The sequence below is a fragment of the Canis aureus genome, chromosome 12 (genome assembly GCF_053574225.1).
Source record: "Canis aureus isolate CA01 chromosome 12, VMU_Caureus_v.1.0, whole genome shotgun sequence".
Classification (NCBI taxonomy): domain Eukaryota; kingdom Metazoa; phylum Chordata; class Mammalia; order Carnivora; family Canidae; genus Canis; species Canis aureus.
This window is the reverse complement of record NC_135622.1, coordinates 6,014,155-6,033,086: the sequence shown is the minus strand read 5'-3', so window position 1 is coordinate 6,033,086 and position 18,932 is coordinate 6,014,155. Positions and strand designations below refer to the sequence as shown.

Below are 18,932 nucleotides of genomic sequence, written 5' to 3'. Positions count from 1 at the left end.
TGTTCACCTTTAGCCCAGAAGGCTCACCTATATGTCCTGCATAGTTTTGGTAAGGATCAAATGCATGCTGGTTGCTACATTCCTTTTTTTTTTTTTTTGGTTGCTACATTCCTAAAGGGTCTCATCACTGCCTATAAATCTCATTGATAGTTAATATTGAATTGAATGATACTTACCAAGGAAATCTTGTGAAGGTAGTTTTACAAGTACAAATGTGAAGAAGATCTATATCTTACACTATATCTATACTTATGATCTAATACTCCCTGCATGTCCCCTCCTCCTTGAGCACTAAGCACATAACTGCCAGCATCATTTGGCAAAAGCACAGCTGTTTCTGTCCACAGGTCGTATCCCTGTCCTACCTACAAAACTTACTAAGTTGCATCACACAACTTCTCAAGAATTCTTTCTTGGAGCACCTGGCTGACTCAATAAGCCATGTGACTCTTGATCTCAGGGCTGTGAGTTCAAGCCCCATGTTGGACATGGAGCCTACTTAAAAAAAAAAAAAAAAAAAAAAAAGATTTCCCTCTTGACCATCATACTCAATGATCCCTCAACATTTTTTCTTCCCTCTAACCAGAGCCACCACTTACAGGCAGACAAAAGCAAAAAATCTACCTTCTAAATCTCTGAATCCCTCAGGTGGTTGTGTGGCTCATCAGGAGCTACACCTTGCCTTCTCCAGTCTCATCTCTCACCACATTCACAAATAGCCCAATGCTCCAGCTGTTTCAATCCACTACAATTCCCTTTCTGAGTAGGGATTAATCCTTTCTGGAATGCCTCCTCTCATGCTTGCTGGCCCCTGAAGCCAATTTTTTTTTCCTGTAACTATTTCCTGGGGCACCTGGGTGGCTCAGTGGTTGAGCGTCTGCTTTGGCTCAGGTCGTGATCCTGGGGTCCCAGGATGAGTCCTGCATCAGGCTTGCTGTGGGGAGCCTGCTTCTCCCTCTGTCTATGTCTCTGTTTCTCTCTGTGTGTCTCTTATGAATAAATAAATAAAATCTTAAAAAAAAAAGATTTCTCTTACATCTCTGCCACCCCCCCCAAAAAAGTGTGTCTCTTGTGAGTGACACACTTCTAATACTATGCTATGTTGTATGTCAACCACCTTTCTGTATTTGCCATTATTTTTTTCCAAGTTTGTTTTTCCTACTAGACGAGGCTCTTTGATGGTAGGAGTTGTATTTTATATTGTTCTCATTGCCTGGCACATATTAGCTGCTTAATGTCTGGTGAGTGAATGAACTAAAGATGAAGGAGGGAATGAAGAAGCAACGAGAAGAAAGGAAGGCATACTCCTGTGTCTGAGGAGACCCTGCTGTTTCTACAGTGGCTTCTCAAACTGGCTCTGCTTCAGAGGCTTGTTTAAGAATAGGTTGGGTTAGAGAAAGTCCCACTCTGGAGCTGAAGGATAGAGAAGAACAGGATCTTTAGGTGGGGAAAAATACTTAAAATGTTCTTTTAATTAAATGGATAGAGAATTAAATGAACCAGTCCTCAAAGAGATGCATCTCCCTTTTGGTGCTGACTGGGAATAAAGAGGGAGATCTGTCCATATAACCATGGCCTCTGTTCCAGCCTCAGAAAACATGCTCCATAAAGGTTGATCAAGCGATAGCCTATATGAAGTGCACTAAGGGTCACTATAGACTCCCCCTACTACAAAAAACTCACCAGCGTGCCACAGAATGTCGTCCCTGCCTATTGGCCAGACCAGCCACCATTTTTGGAGTTAGACAAAGAGGGAAAGAAATGGTCTTAAGCACACATGTTCCTTGAAAGTACTAGAAGAATACTAGATGTCTAAAAAAAATCAAAGATATTTGATTTCTACCATTGGAAACTTCTAATTATCTCCTTAGTGGGCATGAGGGCTTCAAAGGGAATGAGGCGTAGGATGAGATTTAATGGCGGGACATGACGTAAGGAGCACTGGCTATTGTGTAAGACTGATGAATCACTGAACTCTACTTCTGAAACTAATAATACACTATACGTTAATTGAACTTAAATTTAAAAAAAAGATTTAGTGGCAGGAGACAATAGCACATAGGCAAAACAAATCTTCAGGACTTGTATGAAGTAGGAGTGGGTCACTAGATTAGGGGCACCACTTAGTGCTTCGATATACATTCTGACTTAACCCTCACAATACACAGCAAGGTAAATTATTTTATAATAAAATATTTTTATAACAACAGTTATCCTTTATTGAGTACTTAGTATATGCTTACTTTACTTATCTCCTTTGGCCCTCACAACCCTAGGAAGTTTAAAGTCAAGAAAGCCAAGACTTAAAGAAGTTAAATCTGTCCAAGGTCAAACAGGTTTTAAGTGGTATAGCTGAGATTTAAACCCGAGCCTCAGGGTAATTATGACTTGTCCAAGGCCGCACAGCTAATAAATGGCAGACCTGGGGTTTCAATCTAGGCCTACAACTCTGTAGTCACTTAGGTAGATGAGGATTGCAGGCTAGAATACATCTCCAGTGGGAGAATCACAGAAAACATTTCAATTATTTTATGACTTTGCCTTCCAGAAACTCAACTGTATAAGGTCTCAGGTGGTCCAAGAATTTCCCTCTCACCATTCCTTGAGCCATCCATATCCTTGGGAACTCAAAGAGAATCAGAAATCATTTGACACTGAACTTTATTTGTTCTGACCAACTGATATACCTGTCCACCCTGCTAGGAAACAGAGACAAAGTCCTGTGCAAAAGGCCAGAGACATGCCAAGATAAACATTGTGGCCAGGCCTCAAGAGCAGCCCTGGAGAACAAGTTCTGTGGCTGCCAGTCAATTGCCCAGTCAGGCCTCCTCTCTTCTCAGCTCAAAACTGGTACTGATTCTTCAAAGGGCCGTCAGAGCCAAGCCTTAGAGACCAATAATAGACCTTGGTGTCCAAAGTCTTGATTACAAAGAAATGTAAGTTACCCAGTTGTTGGTGAAAATCTAATTCTCTCTACTACTGGCCATGACCACAAAACGGGAGGAGAGGTGGTGAGGTGACCCAGAGATAGAAATTGGGAATTTCCAGTAAATATCAGGCAAGGCTGCCAAACTCATTCCACCAGAGAAGCCCTACAAGGAATGCCTACTGTTGCCCCAGAAACATTTTCCTAGAGCCACACAACCCATGCTAAGTGAGTGAGGGCTTACTCCCCAGAGACCTCCTTCCACCTACTTTGGCTTCTTCATTAATGTGGACCTGACTAGTTTAGATTCCATGGAACTGCTGCTTCCCAAAGCCGGTGAAAGGGTTTCCAACTATCAAGAAGAAGTCATCTCCCTTCTCTCTTGTTTCTAAAAGGTGGCCCCAAAGAGGGCTCATGAGTAGGTGAGGCCGCTGAGAGAGGAGAAAACACTGCCCACAGCTATTCAACTCTCCATGGCCAGGACCAAAACCCTGGGACTTTTCTCTGCTACTCCAGCTCTAGCCACCTGGGGGCCCCTGGCTCCGGAGAATCAGGCACTCAACCCTGGCTGTGCTCCCAGGGATAGCTGAGAGTTGGGAAACCCATGCCCAGCAGGCCCCGGGGCAGCTCAGTTTCACAGGCACCTGAGGGCGGGCTAGTGCACCATGAAGTCTCAGGTTTCAGGGGGATGGCGGTTGCCCGTCTAAAAGCTTCTCTGTTCCTTGGAATTGTACAGAATGTCTCTTGTGGCTTTTCCTCCTCCCTCCTTTTTTCCTGTTGACTCTCCCCATCCGGCTCTCTGAATCACCAGACTCCACAGGAAAGCAGCAGATGTTGACTTTACTTTCTGAAGCCAACGTCAGCTCCCTCTGTGGAGTATGGAGCAGGCAGGAAGGTGAGACTCCGGGAATGGAGGAAGATAGTCCTCATCCTTTCCAAACTTGAGGGAGGATGGAGGGGGATTCTAAAAGGAGTCAGGGAGCTGTGGCAAAAAAAAATCTTGGTTCCTGGGGCTAAGGAAAAAGGGGCCCCAAACCAAGGCCCCAGGGTTGGCTGTAGAACTGGGATCACGAAGCGGGAAGTACAGGGTGAAAGTGTTTCTGGTTTTGGTGACACCCTTTCTCGTCTGAGGTAAGGCCTCATCTCTTCCAGCAGCATCCTCATGACTCAAAAGTCAAGTCAGGCTGTAGGTCTGGGGAGACAGTCTAAAGGCTTCTTCTTGTCCATCTGAGCCCCCAAACCTTGGCTCTTATGCAAGTCTTTTGGAGAAGCTGCCAAGGAGGACTTTCTAGGGCGTTATTCTACATTCATTGCTCCAATTTCCCTTCTCTTTTTTCTTCCTCAGGGATTTTCTTACGGGTAAAGAAGCCAAGCTGTAGAGGAAGAGATAAGAGTCATCGCCAAATGTCCTGCCTGGGGACCTTGCCAACAGCCCTCAGACATATCTGAAATCTTCACTTTTCTTCTGCTTCCAAAAATGAGATTCTAGTTTATTTTATTTGGCTTAGATTAATCCAACCAACATTTGTAGACTAGAGTGAAAGAGATCCAGGCAGGACACCCACAGCCTACTTAGCTGGCCAGCACAAATCCAGTTCCCCCAGGTCTAATCAAGGAGCCCTAAACTCATGGGCACCATGCCCCATATTTCCCACCAAAGCAGTGCTTACCTTCCAAAGACAGAAGACAAGGAGAGCAAGTAGGAGAAGCCCTCCCAGGACACTGCCAATAAGGATCCATAGGGAGATGAGGACAGGGCGGGTCTGAATCACCTCCAGCAGGCTCTGTGTGGGGAGGAGAGCTGTTTGGTACTTGTACCCTTTGTCCCAGCTAGCCTCACTTCCCATTATTGGGGTGACATAGAAGAATAAAAGAAAGAAACTGAGGCAGGAATAAGGCAGTCAGACCCAAGCATCCTGATTTATCACTTCCAACTCCCCAGCTGCTGCCTAATGAGGAGGCCTGGCTTCTGAAAAGGCCTCCAGGTGCCCTTGCCCAAATCCCACCCTCACTCTTTCCACTGCTCTCAAACTCAGGCTCCTATCCCACCTCACTCCAACGAGAGGCTTCAGGCAGCCGTAGGACACTGCCCTCCTTAGCTCCCAGCTCAAAGGTGCTGACCACCGTCAGAGACTTGAATTTGGCCTGTGGAACAAGTGGATTGGAAGACATTTAAAGTGAGCCATCATCAGGTGATATGGTCTTAGAACCCCAACAGCAAAGATGAGGCTGGTAGGTACAATTTACAACATCTTCCAGACCAGAAGAAAAGGTTGGAGACCAATGGAGAAAGAGAGGAAGGGTGATAGATGGAAAGTCTCTGGCCCTTCATATGTGCTGTTTGCTCTACGTGGTATTATTTAACTCCCCTTTCTTTGGCTAGCCCCTACCCTTCCTTTAGGTTGAAATTTAGATGTCATCCACTCTGGAAATTAGAGAAATGTTTCCTCCTAACCCTCATCACCCTGGATTAGGTCTTATTATTCTGTTTACTTCTCTTTTACCACTGGACTATAAGGTCCTTGAGGTCAAGAGCTGTGTCTTACAAATGTATGTGTTTCTAGTGCCCGGTGCCTAGCACAGTACCAAGTACACATGAGTTCCTCAAGAAAGCTTTATTGAGAAAGTAAATAAATGAATGAAAAAGGATACTGAGGAGAGATAAAGAGAGAACCAGACTTAGAGAAGGATGGTATCTCAGACTTTCCCATAAAATATACCTACATCCCAGGGATCTTGTGCTATTCAAAGTAAATAGCCCCTAGTGAGAAATAGCTGTTATAATTAAGATGTCATTTCCCTGCTCAGAAAGTCACACTGACTGCTGACTGCCTATCATATTTAAGTTTAATTTCATCTCCCTAGCTTTGGAGAACTTTCATAACCTAGATCCCTTTAGCTCTACAATCTTGCCTCCCATTACCCTCCAATACTTATCATGCATATAATATCAACTATTTATTTACTTGTTTAAGAGAAATGCATTGAGTCACCATAATGAGTTAGGCATGGTGCTAAGTGTTGGGGACATTCTCCTCAGTATCTACCTAATACAGGTCCGTTTATATAGTAGGCATGTGATAGATTATTAACTGTTGGATTTAGATATCCTATAAATGTTGGTTATTGCCATAGCACCAAGGGATGATAAACAGAAGAAAATACAAGGATAATAACTACCTTTAATGAATCCATCTCCTTATTCATTTATTCTTTACAACTCCATGAAGTAGGTATTATATTCCCCATTTTAGAGATGAAGAGAAAGAATCAGAGAGAGATAAAATAACTTGTTCAAGGTCCAACAGATAGTAGGAGGCAAAGCTAGAACTTGAACATGAGTCTATTCCAAAGCCTATGAAGTTTCAGGTAGGAGTGGAAAGATGGTAGTAGAATAAAAGATTTTAAAAGAAAAAAAAAGAAAAGAAAAGATTTACCCTCCGGAAAAATTCATTGTGAACCAGTCTCAATAGTCCAACAGAGACCTCGGTCCCCTTTGCCAGTCGCCCAAGATGGCACCTCACGACCTGACACCGAGTGTTGCTCCCATTCTGCCAGAAGAGAGAGACAGATCAGGATCTTGGAGTGGAAAAATCGTCTATTCCCCACCCCAAGTTCTATTCCCTGCCCCAAGGCTCTGAAGTTTACTGCTCCCCTCTGCATTCCCACTCTGGACATCTTCTTCACCTTCTTGTGACTCATACCAGTCTGTTCATGTACTGAAACTCCTCTGGGTGCACAGGGGGCTGTGGAGGCTCGGTCAGGTTCTGTACTGTGCAGCTTGCCTAGAGGGAGATGCAATGTGAGAGACCCTCTTGATGGCAAGAGGCCAGCCATTCCAGGCTGAGCAGGAACATACTCCCACATTCTGTGGTTCTTCCCTGGGAATCCCTTTCTTTCTCCTCAAACAAGCCACATGTGTTAAAGAAAGGTCTTCCAGAGGAAGAAGCCCTAAGAGCGGTGACCCAGCAGATGGGAGGTTAGGTAAGTTCACCAGATAGAGATGGCAGGGATCCATCCACCCTTAGCCCAGACTCACATTGTTAGTGACGACTTGAGACAATGACAGGAAGTAGTTGCCCCCATGGGCTACAGCTGGAAGGAAGGCTGAGATGATGAGGCCACTGACCACATAGCAGCCAAGGTTCTGAACCTGAGAGGAGGATTGGAAATGGGAAGAAGTGGGAGATAGAAGATCCTTCCTCTTCTGTCCCTTTACTCTAGATGCCACTGGAAATCTGAGAGAGACTCCCCTCCTTTGCTCAGGACTCCTCCTCCTCCCCCTCCCCCTGCTCATGCCAAAGCCCCTCCAGCTTCTCACCCTAAGAGTGGTTTTGAATTCGGGACCCACTGGGAGGGTCCCATATGGGTGAACCTCATAGCGGTGCAGAGTGGACTCACTGCGTGGACACCAAGTCAGGAGGTACATGGTCACAGCCATGACACAGACACAGGGGCACATGATCAGCACACAGACACGGATTCAGGGAAGGCAGAGCCAGCACATGGATAAAGAGATGGGTGTACATAAAGAAGATCGAAATGGGACATGACGTAGACTTGGTACAAACTTTATGATCACAATACATTCTCCCCACCCCAGCTTCCCTCCCCAGGGCCTTGAGCAAAGCCCTATACCTAGGATGCATAGGTATACCTATACCTAGGAAAGTAAGATGTTTAAAAGTTTCAACTTGAGTGGGACTCACAGTAAAAAGATGGAGCAGCCCAAGAGTTTTGGGGGAAACACTGAAACACATGGAAGGAAAGGGAGGAAACATAGATTATGAGCCTGGGGTCAGAATGGGGTCATAGTGGGGAGCTGAGCCATACCTGGAGAACAGGAGGTGGGGCTCATATTGAATGTAGGCTGAGATCTGGGCTGTGTTATCTTGAAGGGTCCCGTTTTTCTCCAGGCTATTGCTGTAGGGTTAGGGGGAGAGGCTCACATCCTAGTCCCCTCTCAGACACCCCTTCCCCCACAAGACCCAACAGGAGAGGCCTGGGAGGAAGTTTCCTTTGTTCTCACCTTGAAGCAGTCAGCCTCACAAGGACCTGGCTCAGGAGGGAGGAGCAGCTAAACTCAAACTCCAGCAGGAAGGTCACCTGGGATCATATGGGGTCATGGTATATTCCTATTCATGAGGCCAGTAGAAGAACAAGAGCCCTTGTGTACCTCCTTCCCTAAACTCCCAGGCCCCACAGACTCCAGCACCTGCTCTCTCAGAGCCTCTTTCTCATTCTGGGCCCCCATTCACCTTGGCTCCAGTCCGAAAGACAGGGTGAGCCACACTGCAGAGCCGGACATGAGGGGAAGGGGCTGCACACTCCACCTTCACTGGGCTGTCCCTCTAAGAGCAGAGGAAGGGGGATGGGGCTGAAGCTGAGGCTGCAAGTGCTCTCCCACCTGCAGCCTCTGAACACTGAGCTTCCCTCTGGGCCTTCACAGCCCAGGCCCATACCCCTGTCTTCTCCTTCCTTTGGCTCTGACTCCTCCTAAACCACCCTCCATCCAGGTACCTGAGACGTGAAACTGGCCAGATGGAGGTTTCTGGAGAAGCTGAGACTCAGGCTAGTGTTGTAGGCATTTTCCTTCCTGTTCTCCAGAGTTGCTGACACCAGCACTTTCTGCCGACCTCCTCGAACCACGAATGGGTCCCTCCTAGGAGTGGTGGATAAGGGGAGAGCCCACGAGTTGAAAAACTGCCCAAAACATCACTTCTGCTTTCCTGGGCAACACACAACCCTCCAGCTCCCTGCAAGCTCCTTCCAGTCTGCTTCAGGTCACCCCAGTTTGGCCAGTTCATGTCTGTCCTACCTAGAGCCTCTGATGTCTACACTGGCTTGAAGCACCAGGTCTGTGATGCATTCATTGTCAGGGCCACAGTCCTTTGAGAAGGGGACCTAGAGGGGAAAGAAGGGGCTAAGGCCTGGTAGGAAGGCAAGGAGAAAGAAATGGAATTAGGGGAAAAGTGAAAAGAGAAGAGCGGGTGCCCAGATCAGATTTTGCCACAATATCAGGTCTCCACCCTCCACGCCTCTTGAAGTCACTGAGAAGGGCAGCATCGGGACTGAGAGACAGGGCTGGGCTTGGCACCACTGACCAGCTTTTGTATGGAGGTGGGTGAGCCCTCATCCAGCACAGGCCCTGGCTTCGTGGTGTTGTCCAATGCAAAGGTCACAGTCAAGGCCAGTGGCCGGAGGTAATCTGAGGTATCCTGAGGAAAACCAGAGTCAAGGATCATGGGGAGCCAGGGTTAGGGGTACAGCCCAGGCCCCATGAAGAATGTGATTGTTATAGTGATCATTTACCCAGCACCTTGCCTGTGCTGGGTACTGTCCTAAGGGTTTATCAATACTATTACATTTAATTCTACTCCCACAGTATAGGTGTTATTAGTGTCTCCTCCTGTCAGGCAAGGAACCTGAAGTTTGAAGGTTGTGTGACTTGAAGTAGACCAGTGGAGCTAGGCTTCAAACCCAGATCAGCCTGCTTCCAGAGGCTGAACTTCCTGGCTTTCTTGCCAATATAGCCAGAATTCCTCCTCCCATCAGTCCTCTCCTTCCTCCCAGGCCCTGATGAGAAGCACTTACTGCCCCTCCTCACCAGCACATGGAAGCGCAGCTGCTCACAGGTGACATTCCCTACGCTGAGCTGGAGCCTCCGAGGGGACAGCCTCTGGCCAGAGCCATCAAACACAGCCCGCGCCCCTGCCGTCCACTCATCTAGTGATGCTGTAAACCGCAAATCTGGACAGGGCAGGCAGGAACGACAGTGAAGGGGGGCAGGCAGAGACCAAGGCAGGTGGGGCTGAGAGTTGCTTAGGACGCTCCTGCCACTCACAGAATCGGCGATTCCAGCGGCCAGGAGTGCGAGAGGTCACTTGGAAGCAAAGGGCCGCAGAAAGGCAGGCTGCCTCTTGGCCTCGCCGGCTGCAGTTCTTCTGAACCACACTGATGGCTGGTGGGGTCACCTCCAGGGAGGGGCCCAGGTGGACAATGGGCCGGGAGCTGGAAGCAGGGTGGGAAAGAAATCCTAGCAGTAAGAGGAAAGCCCTGTGAAAAAGGCAATCCCCAGTGTTGGCCTCCCAGAGGTCAAAGAAAAGAACAAGGGGCTAGATGTATATGTGTCACCCTCCCCTGAACCTTCCAGTGGGAAGATAATAGCTGACATTGAAGAAATACTTGCCATGTGCTAGGCACTGTGTCAAGATCTTTACCCGAATGTGGCATTGGATCCTCACAACAAGCCTATGAGGTAGGCCCTACGATCATTCCCACTTTAAAAACTAGGAAATGGGGACGGCTGGGTGGCTCAGAGATTGGTCGGCTGCTTTTGGCTCAGGGTGTGATCCTGGGGTCCTGGGATCAAGTCCCACATCGGGCTCCCTGCATGGAGCCTGCTTCTCCCTCTGCCTCTCTCTCTCTCTCTCTCTCTCATGAATAAAGAAATAAAATCTTTAAAACAAAACAAAAAGAACTAGGAAATGGAGGAACAGAACAAGTTGTTCAAGAAATACAAATCCAAGTCTGACTCCCAAGCCCTTGCTTTTAACGGCCACGCCACGCTGTTCAGTCTCCAGAGCTGGGACCTCTCACCTGAGCAGGACAGCTGCCCCTTGGGCACCCACAGCCACATCTACCAGGTCATCTCCATCCAGATCCAGCCGGCCATCCACACTACGGCCAAAGTAGCTGAGGGCCTGTGGCATGGAGATGGCAGCAATCCTCTGAGAGGAAGAGAGGGGAGACTGAGCAGGGACTCTCATGCCTGGTGACCCAGGCCACCCACCAGGCACACAATAAAGAATAAGAATAAGAAGGAATAAGAGAAATTAGCTTGTGTTCAGGAGTCTCTAATACAGCAGCCTGTATCCTACTGTACCACCTCAGCTTTTTGACTACTGATAAAAAAGCACTTGTCCAGTTTGTGTCTCAAGGTCAGGGAAACATGGAGGAGCAAGGAGCATGCCCTCCACTCCTCCCACTTCCCTTCCTCCCACCCATGTCACTGCTTTATCTGGACACTCCTGACCTGGGCAGGACGGGGCCTGATTCCACTCTGGGTGCCATGATATAGGTACAGGGCTCCGTGATGCCCATCCTCCAGGGGCGCCCCCACAGCCACATCAGCAAAACCATCTTGGTTCAGATCAGGAATGGCACCCATGGCAAAGCCAAACCGAGCATCCTGGGGGGGTTCTGGCTGAAGCGTGCCCTGGAGTGTCAGCAAGGACTGCTGGTGGAGGGAGAAGAAGACAGAAGATGCTGGCTTGATAGTCCCAAGCTGTCAGTGAGCCCGTGAATGGAGGCGCCTTCTTTCCCTTCTTTCCTCCACTCCCCCAAGACAAGTTCAAGGGGATCCCAGCAAGTCTCACCTGCCCCACCAGATACACATAAACACGCCCCGTCTCCTTATTCTGGGGTCCCAGGAACATAGGAGCAGCCACAAGTAAGACATTGGTTGTTCCATCCCCATCTGTATCCAATGGGCAGAGCTCACTGCCAAAGTAGGAACCAATCTGGGGAATGGTGGAGAGTGGTGACCCCAGAGAAAAGACACAAGGTGATTATGGACAAATGAGAAGCATCTACCAGCCTGCTAGTCTGGTCCTCACACCCTTTGCAGATTCTGCCAACCAGAGTTCAGCAAAGACTTTTTGGGCTCCTCTCTTGACCCTTCCCTTTCCTCCCCACAGCCTGAAGGTCCCTCAGGATCCGAGGGTCCCACCCTTCCTTGGATGTCCTACCTGCTCCCCCTGGAGGCTCTGGGCAACCCTCACAGCCCCATCTTTCTTAAGCTGGAAGGCGATGACCTTTCCTCTGTGTCTAAACCGAGGAGCCCCTGAGAGAAAGAGGCGGCGTCCACCCCGCAAAAGCATGGAGGAAACAGAGTAACCTAGAGGTGGGCAGGGAATCAAGGGCAAAAGGGAAAGCAGATGGGGTCAGAGTAGGAGGGTTCGCCAAAGGCACAGGAGGAGGTTCCAAGGAGAGCAGCAGATTAGTGAGAAACTGCTCATACCCCCGCACGGGTGAAACATTTCCTCCTTGTCCCCCAGCCCCCTGCAACCCTCTGCTACTCACCCAAGTAGGCTGCATGGTTCTGGAAAGCAGGGGGGAACTCATCTTCCAGGGCTGTCCGTGGGGGGAAAAGGTGGTGACCCTCTTCGAGCCACAATACAGAGCCCCCCCAGTCGTAGGCCCCCACCATTCCAAAGAGAATCCCATCCTGTATGGCAGAAACAGATGGGGTCCCTTGAAAAGACATCAGGAAACAAGAAGTAAAAACCCCAGGAGTGAGAAGGCCACTAAGAGTACACTGGGGTCAGTTGGAAAGGCATGGGAAGGTCAGCATGTGCACCGGTTAAAGGAGCAATCTAGAAGAACCCTGAGTTGAAGTTGCCCGAGTCTCAAGTCTCAGGTTGGGAGAAGTCAAATGTTGAGAGAGGTCATAGTGGGGTCAGAGTCTGTCCAACCTTCAGCCGATGAGTGGAGAAACCAATCTGAGACATTTCCAGCCCGAAAGAGCTTTCATTTTCTCCATGGGACCCTTGAGCAAGAGAAAATATCAAGGCAGTATCAGGGAAGACATTTCCTTCAACTTACTGAACTCCCCACAGAACCCCACCTACACCCACAGCTCCCCTTCCCCTGTGCCCCATTTCTCCAGGGTCATTGTTACCCTCGAGGCCAAAAATCCGGTCTCCCAGGGCGTCTACAATGTCAGTCAGTGCAGCTTCATCTGTGACATTGAAGAAGAATCTCTCATCTGGGTCATTGGCAATCATTCGGATTTCCCGCAGGAAGGAAGTGGGGTCTCGCTGCCTCCGGAGATAGTGGCCAAGGACCTGAGGTCAGCAGAGCCAGGTGGGGTCAGCTAGCTGTGTGGAGTGGGATGTTAGGGCTGGCACAGGACACAGCCAATGAAAATGAAGGAGGGGCAGCATAGCTGATCTCTGGGAAGTGGTTGATGTCCATTTTCTTTGAGTTCTCTGTCCTCAATGTCACCACCCCCACTCCATCCTTCTGAATCCAGGGCAGAGTCTCACCGCGATCCCATAGCGGGTCACTCTTCCAGCCTCACAGGCCTTTAGTGCAGCGGGAAGCTCCTCCCCATCGTGTGACTCTCCATCCGTGACAACCACCAGTAGCCTGGCAGCCTCTGGTCGGCCACCACGGGACAGACTGAATCCTTCTGTGCTAAGAAGAGAGAAAAAAGAGTGAAGTGTGATCACATGTATGCAGACACACACACACACACACACACACACACACACACACACACACACCACTGTCAGCAGTTCACCGAGGTCAGGCATCTTGCCTTTCAGACCATCTCCCTGACAGTGTCTGGCATGGGGACCGGCACACGGTAAGAGCTGCAATGTTTGAATGTCAGAGAACACATAAAGCAGCATATCCTCAAAGCAAATATGTATAAAATCCATTCACTCACAGATTCATTCAGCAAACGGCACACTGAAGAGAGGACACATACAGTCAGAGGATGTAAAATCAAGGAGAGTGGTCAGGACAAGGGAGTCTTCCCAGAGATGAGTCTTCAATCACTTTTGGCAAGTGGGCTAGGATGTGAGTGGTGGAGACCCTGAAGGCCAAGACCAAAGGGAGAGTGGAGAGAGAGAGAGAGTTCGGTCTACAGAGATAGCGAAATCAGAAACATGGAAAGACACAGACATCAACAGTTTGAAGAATGTGTTGAGAAGGGCATGCAGTGACAGCCGGCTTAGCCTTCCCCACCCACCAGAGTGCGCACAAAGAAAAGCATGCCAGCCATCTTAGAATGGACGCCCTGCGCTCCAGACCCTCCCCTAAGCCTTCTAGGCCCTCCTCGCTCTGGCCTTCCAGGCTCCCCTTCCCAATGCCTCACCAGGCCACCAGGATTGCTTGGGCAGTCTTTGTTTCTCGTCCCTCTCGCCGACTCAGGTTCCTTGCTGCCCTCACCACTTCTTCCTTGGTTCGGAAATCTCCCAGGGACCACTCATGCACAGGGCTTTCCCCATACTGCACCAGTCCCACCTGAAATTGAAGTGTGTACTCACCTGGCATGTGTGTACTGAGGGTGAGGAGATGGGTGCTTGGATACTACTGAAGACACTACCTATATTCACCTCCTCTCTCCCCGTGTCTCCCTCTCCAAGCCCATCCAAATGGCCATCTCTTACCTGTACTTGCTCTGGGTCAATGAACAGTCTCCCTACCAGTCTTCGTAGGAAAGTCTGAACTTCAGACCAGGGATAGATGCTATTGGAGCCATCCAAGACGATGACAACATCCATGTAGGTGGGACAGCCTAGGAGGAGGGGTGTTCTGATGAGGAACAGAGGTGTAGAAGGATACTGGGCATGAAGACAGCAAGGGAAAAGGTCACAGGAGGGCATTCAAACACTTTTTTTTTTTTTTTTTTTTTTTAGGCACTTCCGAACATGCAAGGAAGGTAGTATGCCAGGCCCTGGGTAAATGAAGAAATGAATAAAAGAGGGGTTGAGCATGCATACAACTTACAAGAGGAGGAGGAGGAGAAGAAGAAAGGAGGAAGAGGAGAAAGAGGAAGAATTTAAGTATTAGGTAAAACAGAGCACCGCGCTGTAGGAGAACAGGAGGGGCAGCCTGACGGTGGGGAATTGAAGGAGGCAGCCCTGAAGATGTTTGAGGAGAGGAGACTATAAGAAGATGCATTTACATGGAGAACACTTTAAATAAAAGGACACAGAGGTATAAAAATAGATGACAAAGAGGAGAATGGGGAGGGAACTGCTATGGCCAAGGTACAGTGTGTGGAGGGACAGAGTGACTTCAATTTATGGAGTCTTGATGCCCTGGCAAATAGTCTGAATTCAAATCTGTTAGGAGACATGGAACCTTTGCAGCACATCAAGTAACAAGGAGGAAAGCTGTGTGGGCCACCTGCCCAGCATCTACCCTATTGCCCCATCTTTTCCCCCCCCTGCACTGGGTGCTGGCTCACGTTGTGCGGTGGGTGCCAGGCTGCCCTGGGGCCGGAATGAAGCATCTACGCGGGCACATATCCCAGAACTGAAGACAGAGGAGCCGCAAGCACGAGACCAGAGAGGGGCACAAGCCTGGGGATAGGTAGAGGAAATATTGCCCCCAGGCGTGGGAGGGGGGCATAGAAACCCCTCCCCGAGATTCCCCTCCTTTCTCTCTAGGGTTTCAAACTTTTTTTTTGGGGGGGGGGTTTCAAACTTCTTGACCACTCCACATAGACCCGTCTCCCTCACCATACCGCCCTTTTCTCTGCCAAAATCCTTCAGAGACCCCTTTCCTTAGTCACCATGAATCCCCCATCGTTGTCTGTCTCTAGCAGAGACATTCCCAGGTGCATATTCACAGCAGGATGAGATGAATTTCCCAGTGGATAGTCACCTGGTTGGAAGGGGGTGGAAGAGAATGAGATCATGGGGTCACACGTGGAGTTCTTGAATTTAGGGTGATTTGGAAAGAGGATGAGGTCAGGATCAAGTCAAAGACAGAGTATGTGGGACATGGGGTTGAAGGTGAGGTGTGAGGGGTCAAAGGTCCTAGCATATCAGGTTAGGGGCTAGGAGTGGAAGAGTGAGGCACCGTCTTACCCAAATGGCCTTTGGCACATGGAGCACTGTGGGAGCCCCCGACAGGGCAGCGATAAACATCCCCCCTTCTGTCTCCTGAAGGCCCATCCCAGGGGGCGCCCACCAGCATCCTGGGAGGAAAACATGAGTATGAACTTTGTGTGAACATGACCTTTGAGATAGGACAGAGGGAAAATGCATGGAATAGCAAGTCCCGAACCCCAGCCACTTCCAAAAGACCAGATTTCTTTAGATTCCCATCTGTCTCGCCACCCTCTTTAAGAGCTCTACCACAGTCCCAACCCCATGGCCCTCTGGTGTCTTTCCTCACCATCGACGGCCACCCCCGACATGTTGTAAGACACTATATCCAAATTCTGCCTCAGGTGGCCCTGGGAAGAGGCGCGGGTGATGCACATCCAGGTTAAAGGGGGAGCACAGACCTGGGAGGCAGGATCAGAAGAGTAGCAGGCAGCAGTCAGAGAGGCTAGTGAATGACTGGAGAGGCACAACCAGAGAGAAGCACGAAGGGAACGTCTTGATCTCAGTCTATCTCGCTGTTTCTTACTCACAAGTTGTCTTGGCCTCTGTCAATACCTTGTACTCAGAGCCTCCAAGCAAGGATGATCTGCTTCCTGTGTTTGGGTCCAGATATCTAACCTGTGGCCCTCTGCCATGCTGGTCACAGCTGTGTTTCCATTCCCACCCCTGAAATCTCATTCACAGATATGTCTGGAAGGGTCAGGTTCCTCTTTTGCACATCATTCCTCCTACACATCCTCCTTCTGAAGCTGCAAGAGTCATAGAGGGAGAGGGGCCTTTCTGCAGCCCAGAACAATTGTTCCTTCCAGATTCTCCCCCAAACACAGGACCCCAGAGAGGACAAGAGGAGGCTAGTGGGGACTGCATGGCAAGGTCTCCCGTCTGTCTCTTCATGACTCCCAGAGTCACTGTCACACTCTCAATCTGTTTCTCCACTGTCTAGATCTGTGCATGATTCCAGCCCTGAAAACCTCAGTGGTAATTAACTGGGTGGGGCCACTCGCCTGCCCACACACATGGTTTGCAACCATCCTTACCAAGGGTCCCATCACCCCAAAGTTCCCCACAGCCTGCTCCTTTCCTAACTCATCCACTCTCCCAACTGCTCCCCGCTTACTTGCACTTCTTCCATAACTTTCAGCCCACTCTAAAGACACCCCCTACTCTTGTCCTGGCTGATTCTCACCCCCCACCCTACCCCAATCCCTTTAAAATCAGATCTGGTATGGGGTGCCTGGCTGACTCAGCCAGTAACCACACTATTCTTGACCTCAGAGTCGTGAGTTCAAGCCCCATGCTGGGCATAGAATTTACTTAAAAATAAACAAAATTTAAAGAATTTAAAGAAATCAGAGCTGGTATTTTAGGAAACAAAGATTACAGGGTACTAGTGAGGAAATCGTCCAGGCCTCTGGTCCCTCCCATGGTTCTTCCTTGTCTGGCTCTCTCCTTTCAAACAACCTCCCCTCAGGCCACACCCACCCCTCCCCCCACATCCCACCACCAATAGCTATAAGCTGTCTTAAACCATGTTCCTTTTCAGAAAGGTGTTTTCTGTGTGAGCCTTTTTTGCATCCGGGAAACTGGCAGGGCTCTATGACCAGCAACTGTAGCTCATTGGTTAGATAAACTGTTCTCACCACAGAGTTAGTTATGCCTCAGGCTCCAGAGGAGCTCCAGAAGTTGGATGGAGGATAATAAGAATCAGACTAGCCACGTGGAAGGTCACATCCTTCTTTTTGGTCCACTCACTCTTCTGGGGCTTAGGATAAAGATTTTAGATAACTGGACACCAGTCTGACACAAGGCTCTGCCTATCTCAATACTCAAGCACTCCTGTGTGGGCATAAAAATGAAGACACACACACATACACACAAACACACACACGTATACGCACAACACACAGACACACACCGTGCAGAATCAGTGTTAACTTTTCACTCTAACTCCCAAAGATTTTAATCCTAAAAGGTCCCAATGCCAAACAACCCATACACCTTTCTCCCCAGCAGGAATGGAGGTCAACCTCCCTCACCTGTCAGGAACACCACGGGCAAGAGCAGGTGAGGGATGAGGGGGAGTTCCATGCCTGGTTGTTCTCTGTCCGTTATGAGAAGTCCTCTGTGCCTCTGTCCCTCTCCTTTTCTGTTTTCTTTACTTTCCCTCCCATCCTGCCCCCTCCCACTGGCAGCTAAAAATAAAATGGGAGGAGTAATGGTGGGAACACCGGGGAGCCCCAGACCAAGGAAAGGAGAACTGAGCCATCTTAGCCTCTTTCCCTGCCCCGGTACTGCCCCCTGGAGGCATCATCTCAATATCCAAAGAACACAATTCTTGATTTCTGCAGTTTCTCTCTCCTTTTTCCCCTATTCTTTGGTGTTGCCAGGCAGTAATGCTTTCCTCAGCTTTGGAATAGATGCTAGGCGTGGGAGACAGAGACTTTTTTACTTCTTCTTCTTTTTTTTAATCTTTTTTTTTTCTTTAGTTTTTATTTATTTATTCATGAGAGAGAGAGAGAAAGAGGCAGAGACACTGGCAGAGGGAGAAGCAGGCTCCATGCAGGGAGCCCGACATGGGACTCAATTCTGGGACCCCAGGATCAGGCCCTGGGCTGAAGGCGGTGCTAAACCGCTGAGCCACCCAGGCTGCCAGACTTTTTTACTTCTTAATCTTATTTATCTCACCCTGGGATATGGAAAATGAAAGAGCTGGTGACAGTGATATCATTTCCCCTCCCACCCAGGGGAGTCCCAACATGTGAACACAGCCAGCCCACAAACCAAACCTTGCCAGTCTCATTTCACTTAGTTCTGTCTGTGACTCAGCCTGTGCTGCCTTGCAGCATCATACCTTTTGGAAGGACTAGAAACTATGAACTGGTGTGGGGTGTGTGTTGTGGAATCCGTAGAATTACTTGAATTATTAGACCCCATCTTCTTTTTTTTTAAGATTTTATTTATTTATTCTTTTTAAAAAATATTTATTTATTTATTTATTTATTTATTTATTTATTTATTTATTTATTCATTCATGAGAGACACAGAGAGACAGAGGCAGAGACAAAGGCAGAGGGAGAAGCAGGCTCCATGTAGAGAGCCCAACATGGGACTCAATCCCAGGATCATGCCTTGAGCCAAAGGCAGATACTCAACCACTGAGCCGCCTAGGCGTCCCTAGACCCCATCTTCTTAACTAGACTATAACTTCTAAAGTTGGGACCACGGAGCTTCTTAGCTTATTGTATCGCTACCTCTTAGTATTATGCCCTGCATAGTGTAGGTGCTCAATAAAAGCCTGTGGGTGATGATACTACTGGCTAATCCCATGGAGAACCCACACCCTGTAACAGGAATTAGAGACCTCTAATGACCAG

At 48.8% G+C, this 18,932-nt stretch overlaps 1 protein-coding gene across 4 annotated transcripts; it reads right to left on the bottom strand.

The window, feature by feature from the left end:
* Window positions 1-1,444: 1,444 nt before the first annotated feature.
* On the bottom strand, window positions 1,445-18,811 carry ITGA10 (integrin subunit alpha 10). 4 transcript variants are annotated; one of them, XM_077842503.1, is made up of 30 exons: window positions 17,595-18,811; window positions 15,848-15,959; window positions 15,538-15,647; window positions 15,240-15,331; window positions 14,913-15,027; window positions 14,110-14,237; window positions 13,815-13,963; window positions 12,976-13,126; window positions 12,609-12,774; window positions 12,403-12,476; window positions 12,011-12,155; window positions 11,677-11,825; window positions 11,305-11,448; window positions 10,962-11,165; window positions 10,526-10,656; window positions 9,771-9,937; window positions 9,534-9,676; window positions 9,031-9,144; window positions 8,745-8,830; window positions 8,447-8,588; window positions 8,185-8,277; window positions 7,956-8,032; window positions 7,760-7,849; window positions 7,248-7,326; window positions 6,966-7,079; window positions 6,631-6,711; window positions 6,364-6,477; window positions 4,976-5,071; window positions 4,597-4,710; window positions 1,445-4,299 (listed from the first exon to the last, which is right to left on the bottom strand). In XM_077842503.1, exons 1-30 carry the CDS (start codon window positions 17,644-17,646, stop codon window positions 4,234-4,236), a joined length of 3,498 nt encoding a protein of 1,165 aa, XP_077698629.1. In that variant the 5' UTR covers window positions 17,647-18,811; the 3' UTR covers window positions 1,445-4,233. The 4 variants fall into 4 exon arrangements, 3 of the variants coding, with proteins under 3 accessions (XP_077698629.1, XP_077698630.1, XP_077698631.1); XM_077842504.1 differs by having other exon boundaries at window positions 10,962-11,162; XM_077842505.1 differs by lacking the exon at window positions 4,976-5,071.
* Between the last annotated feature and the right edge of the window lie 121 nt (window positions 18,812-18,932).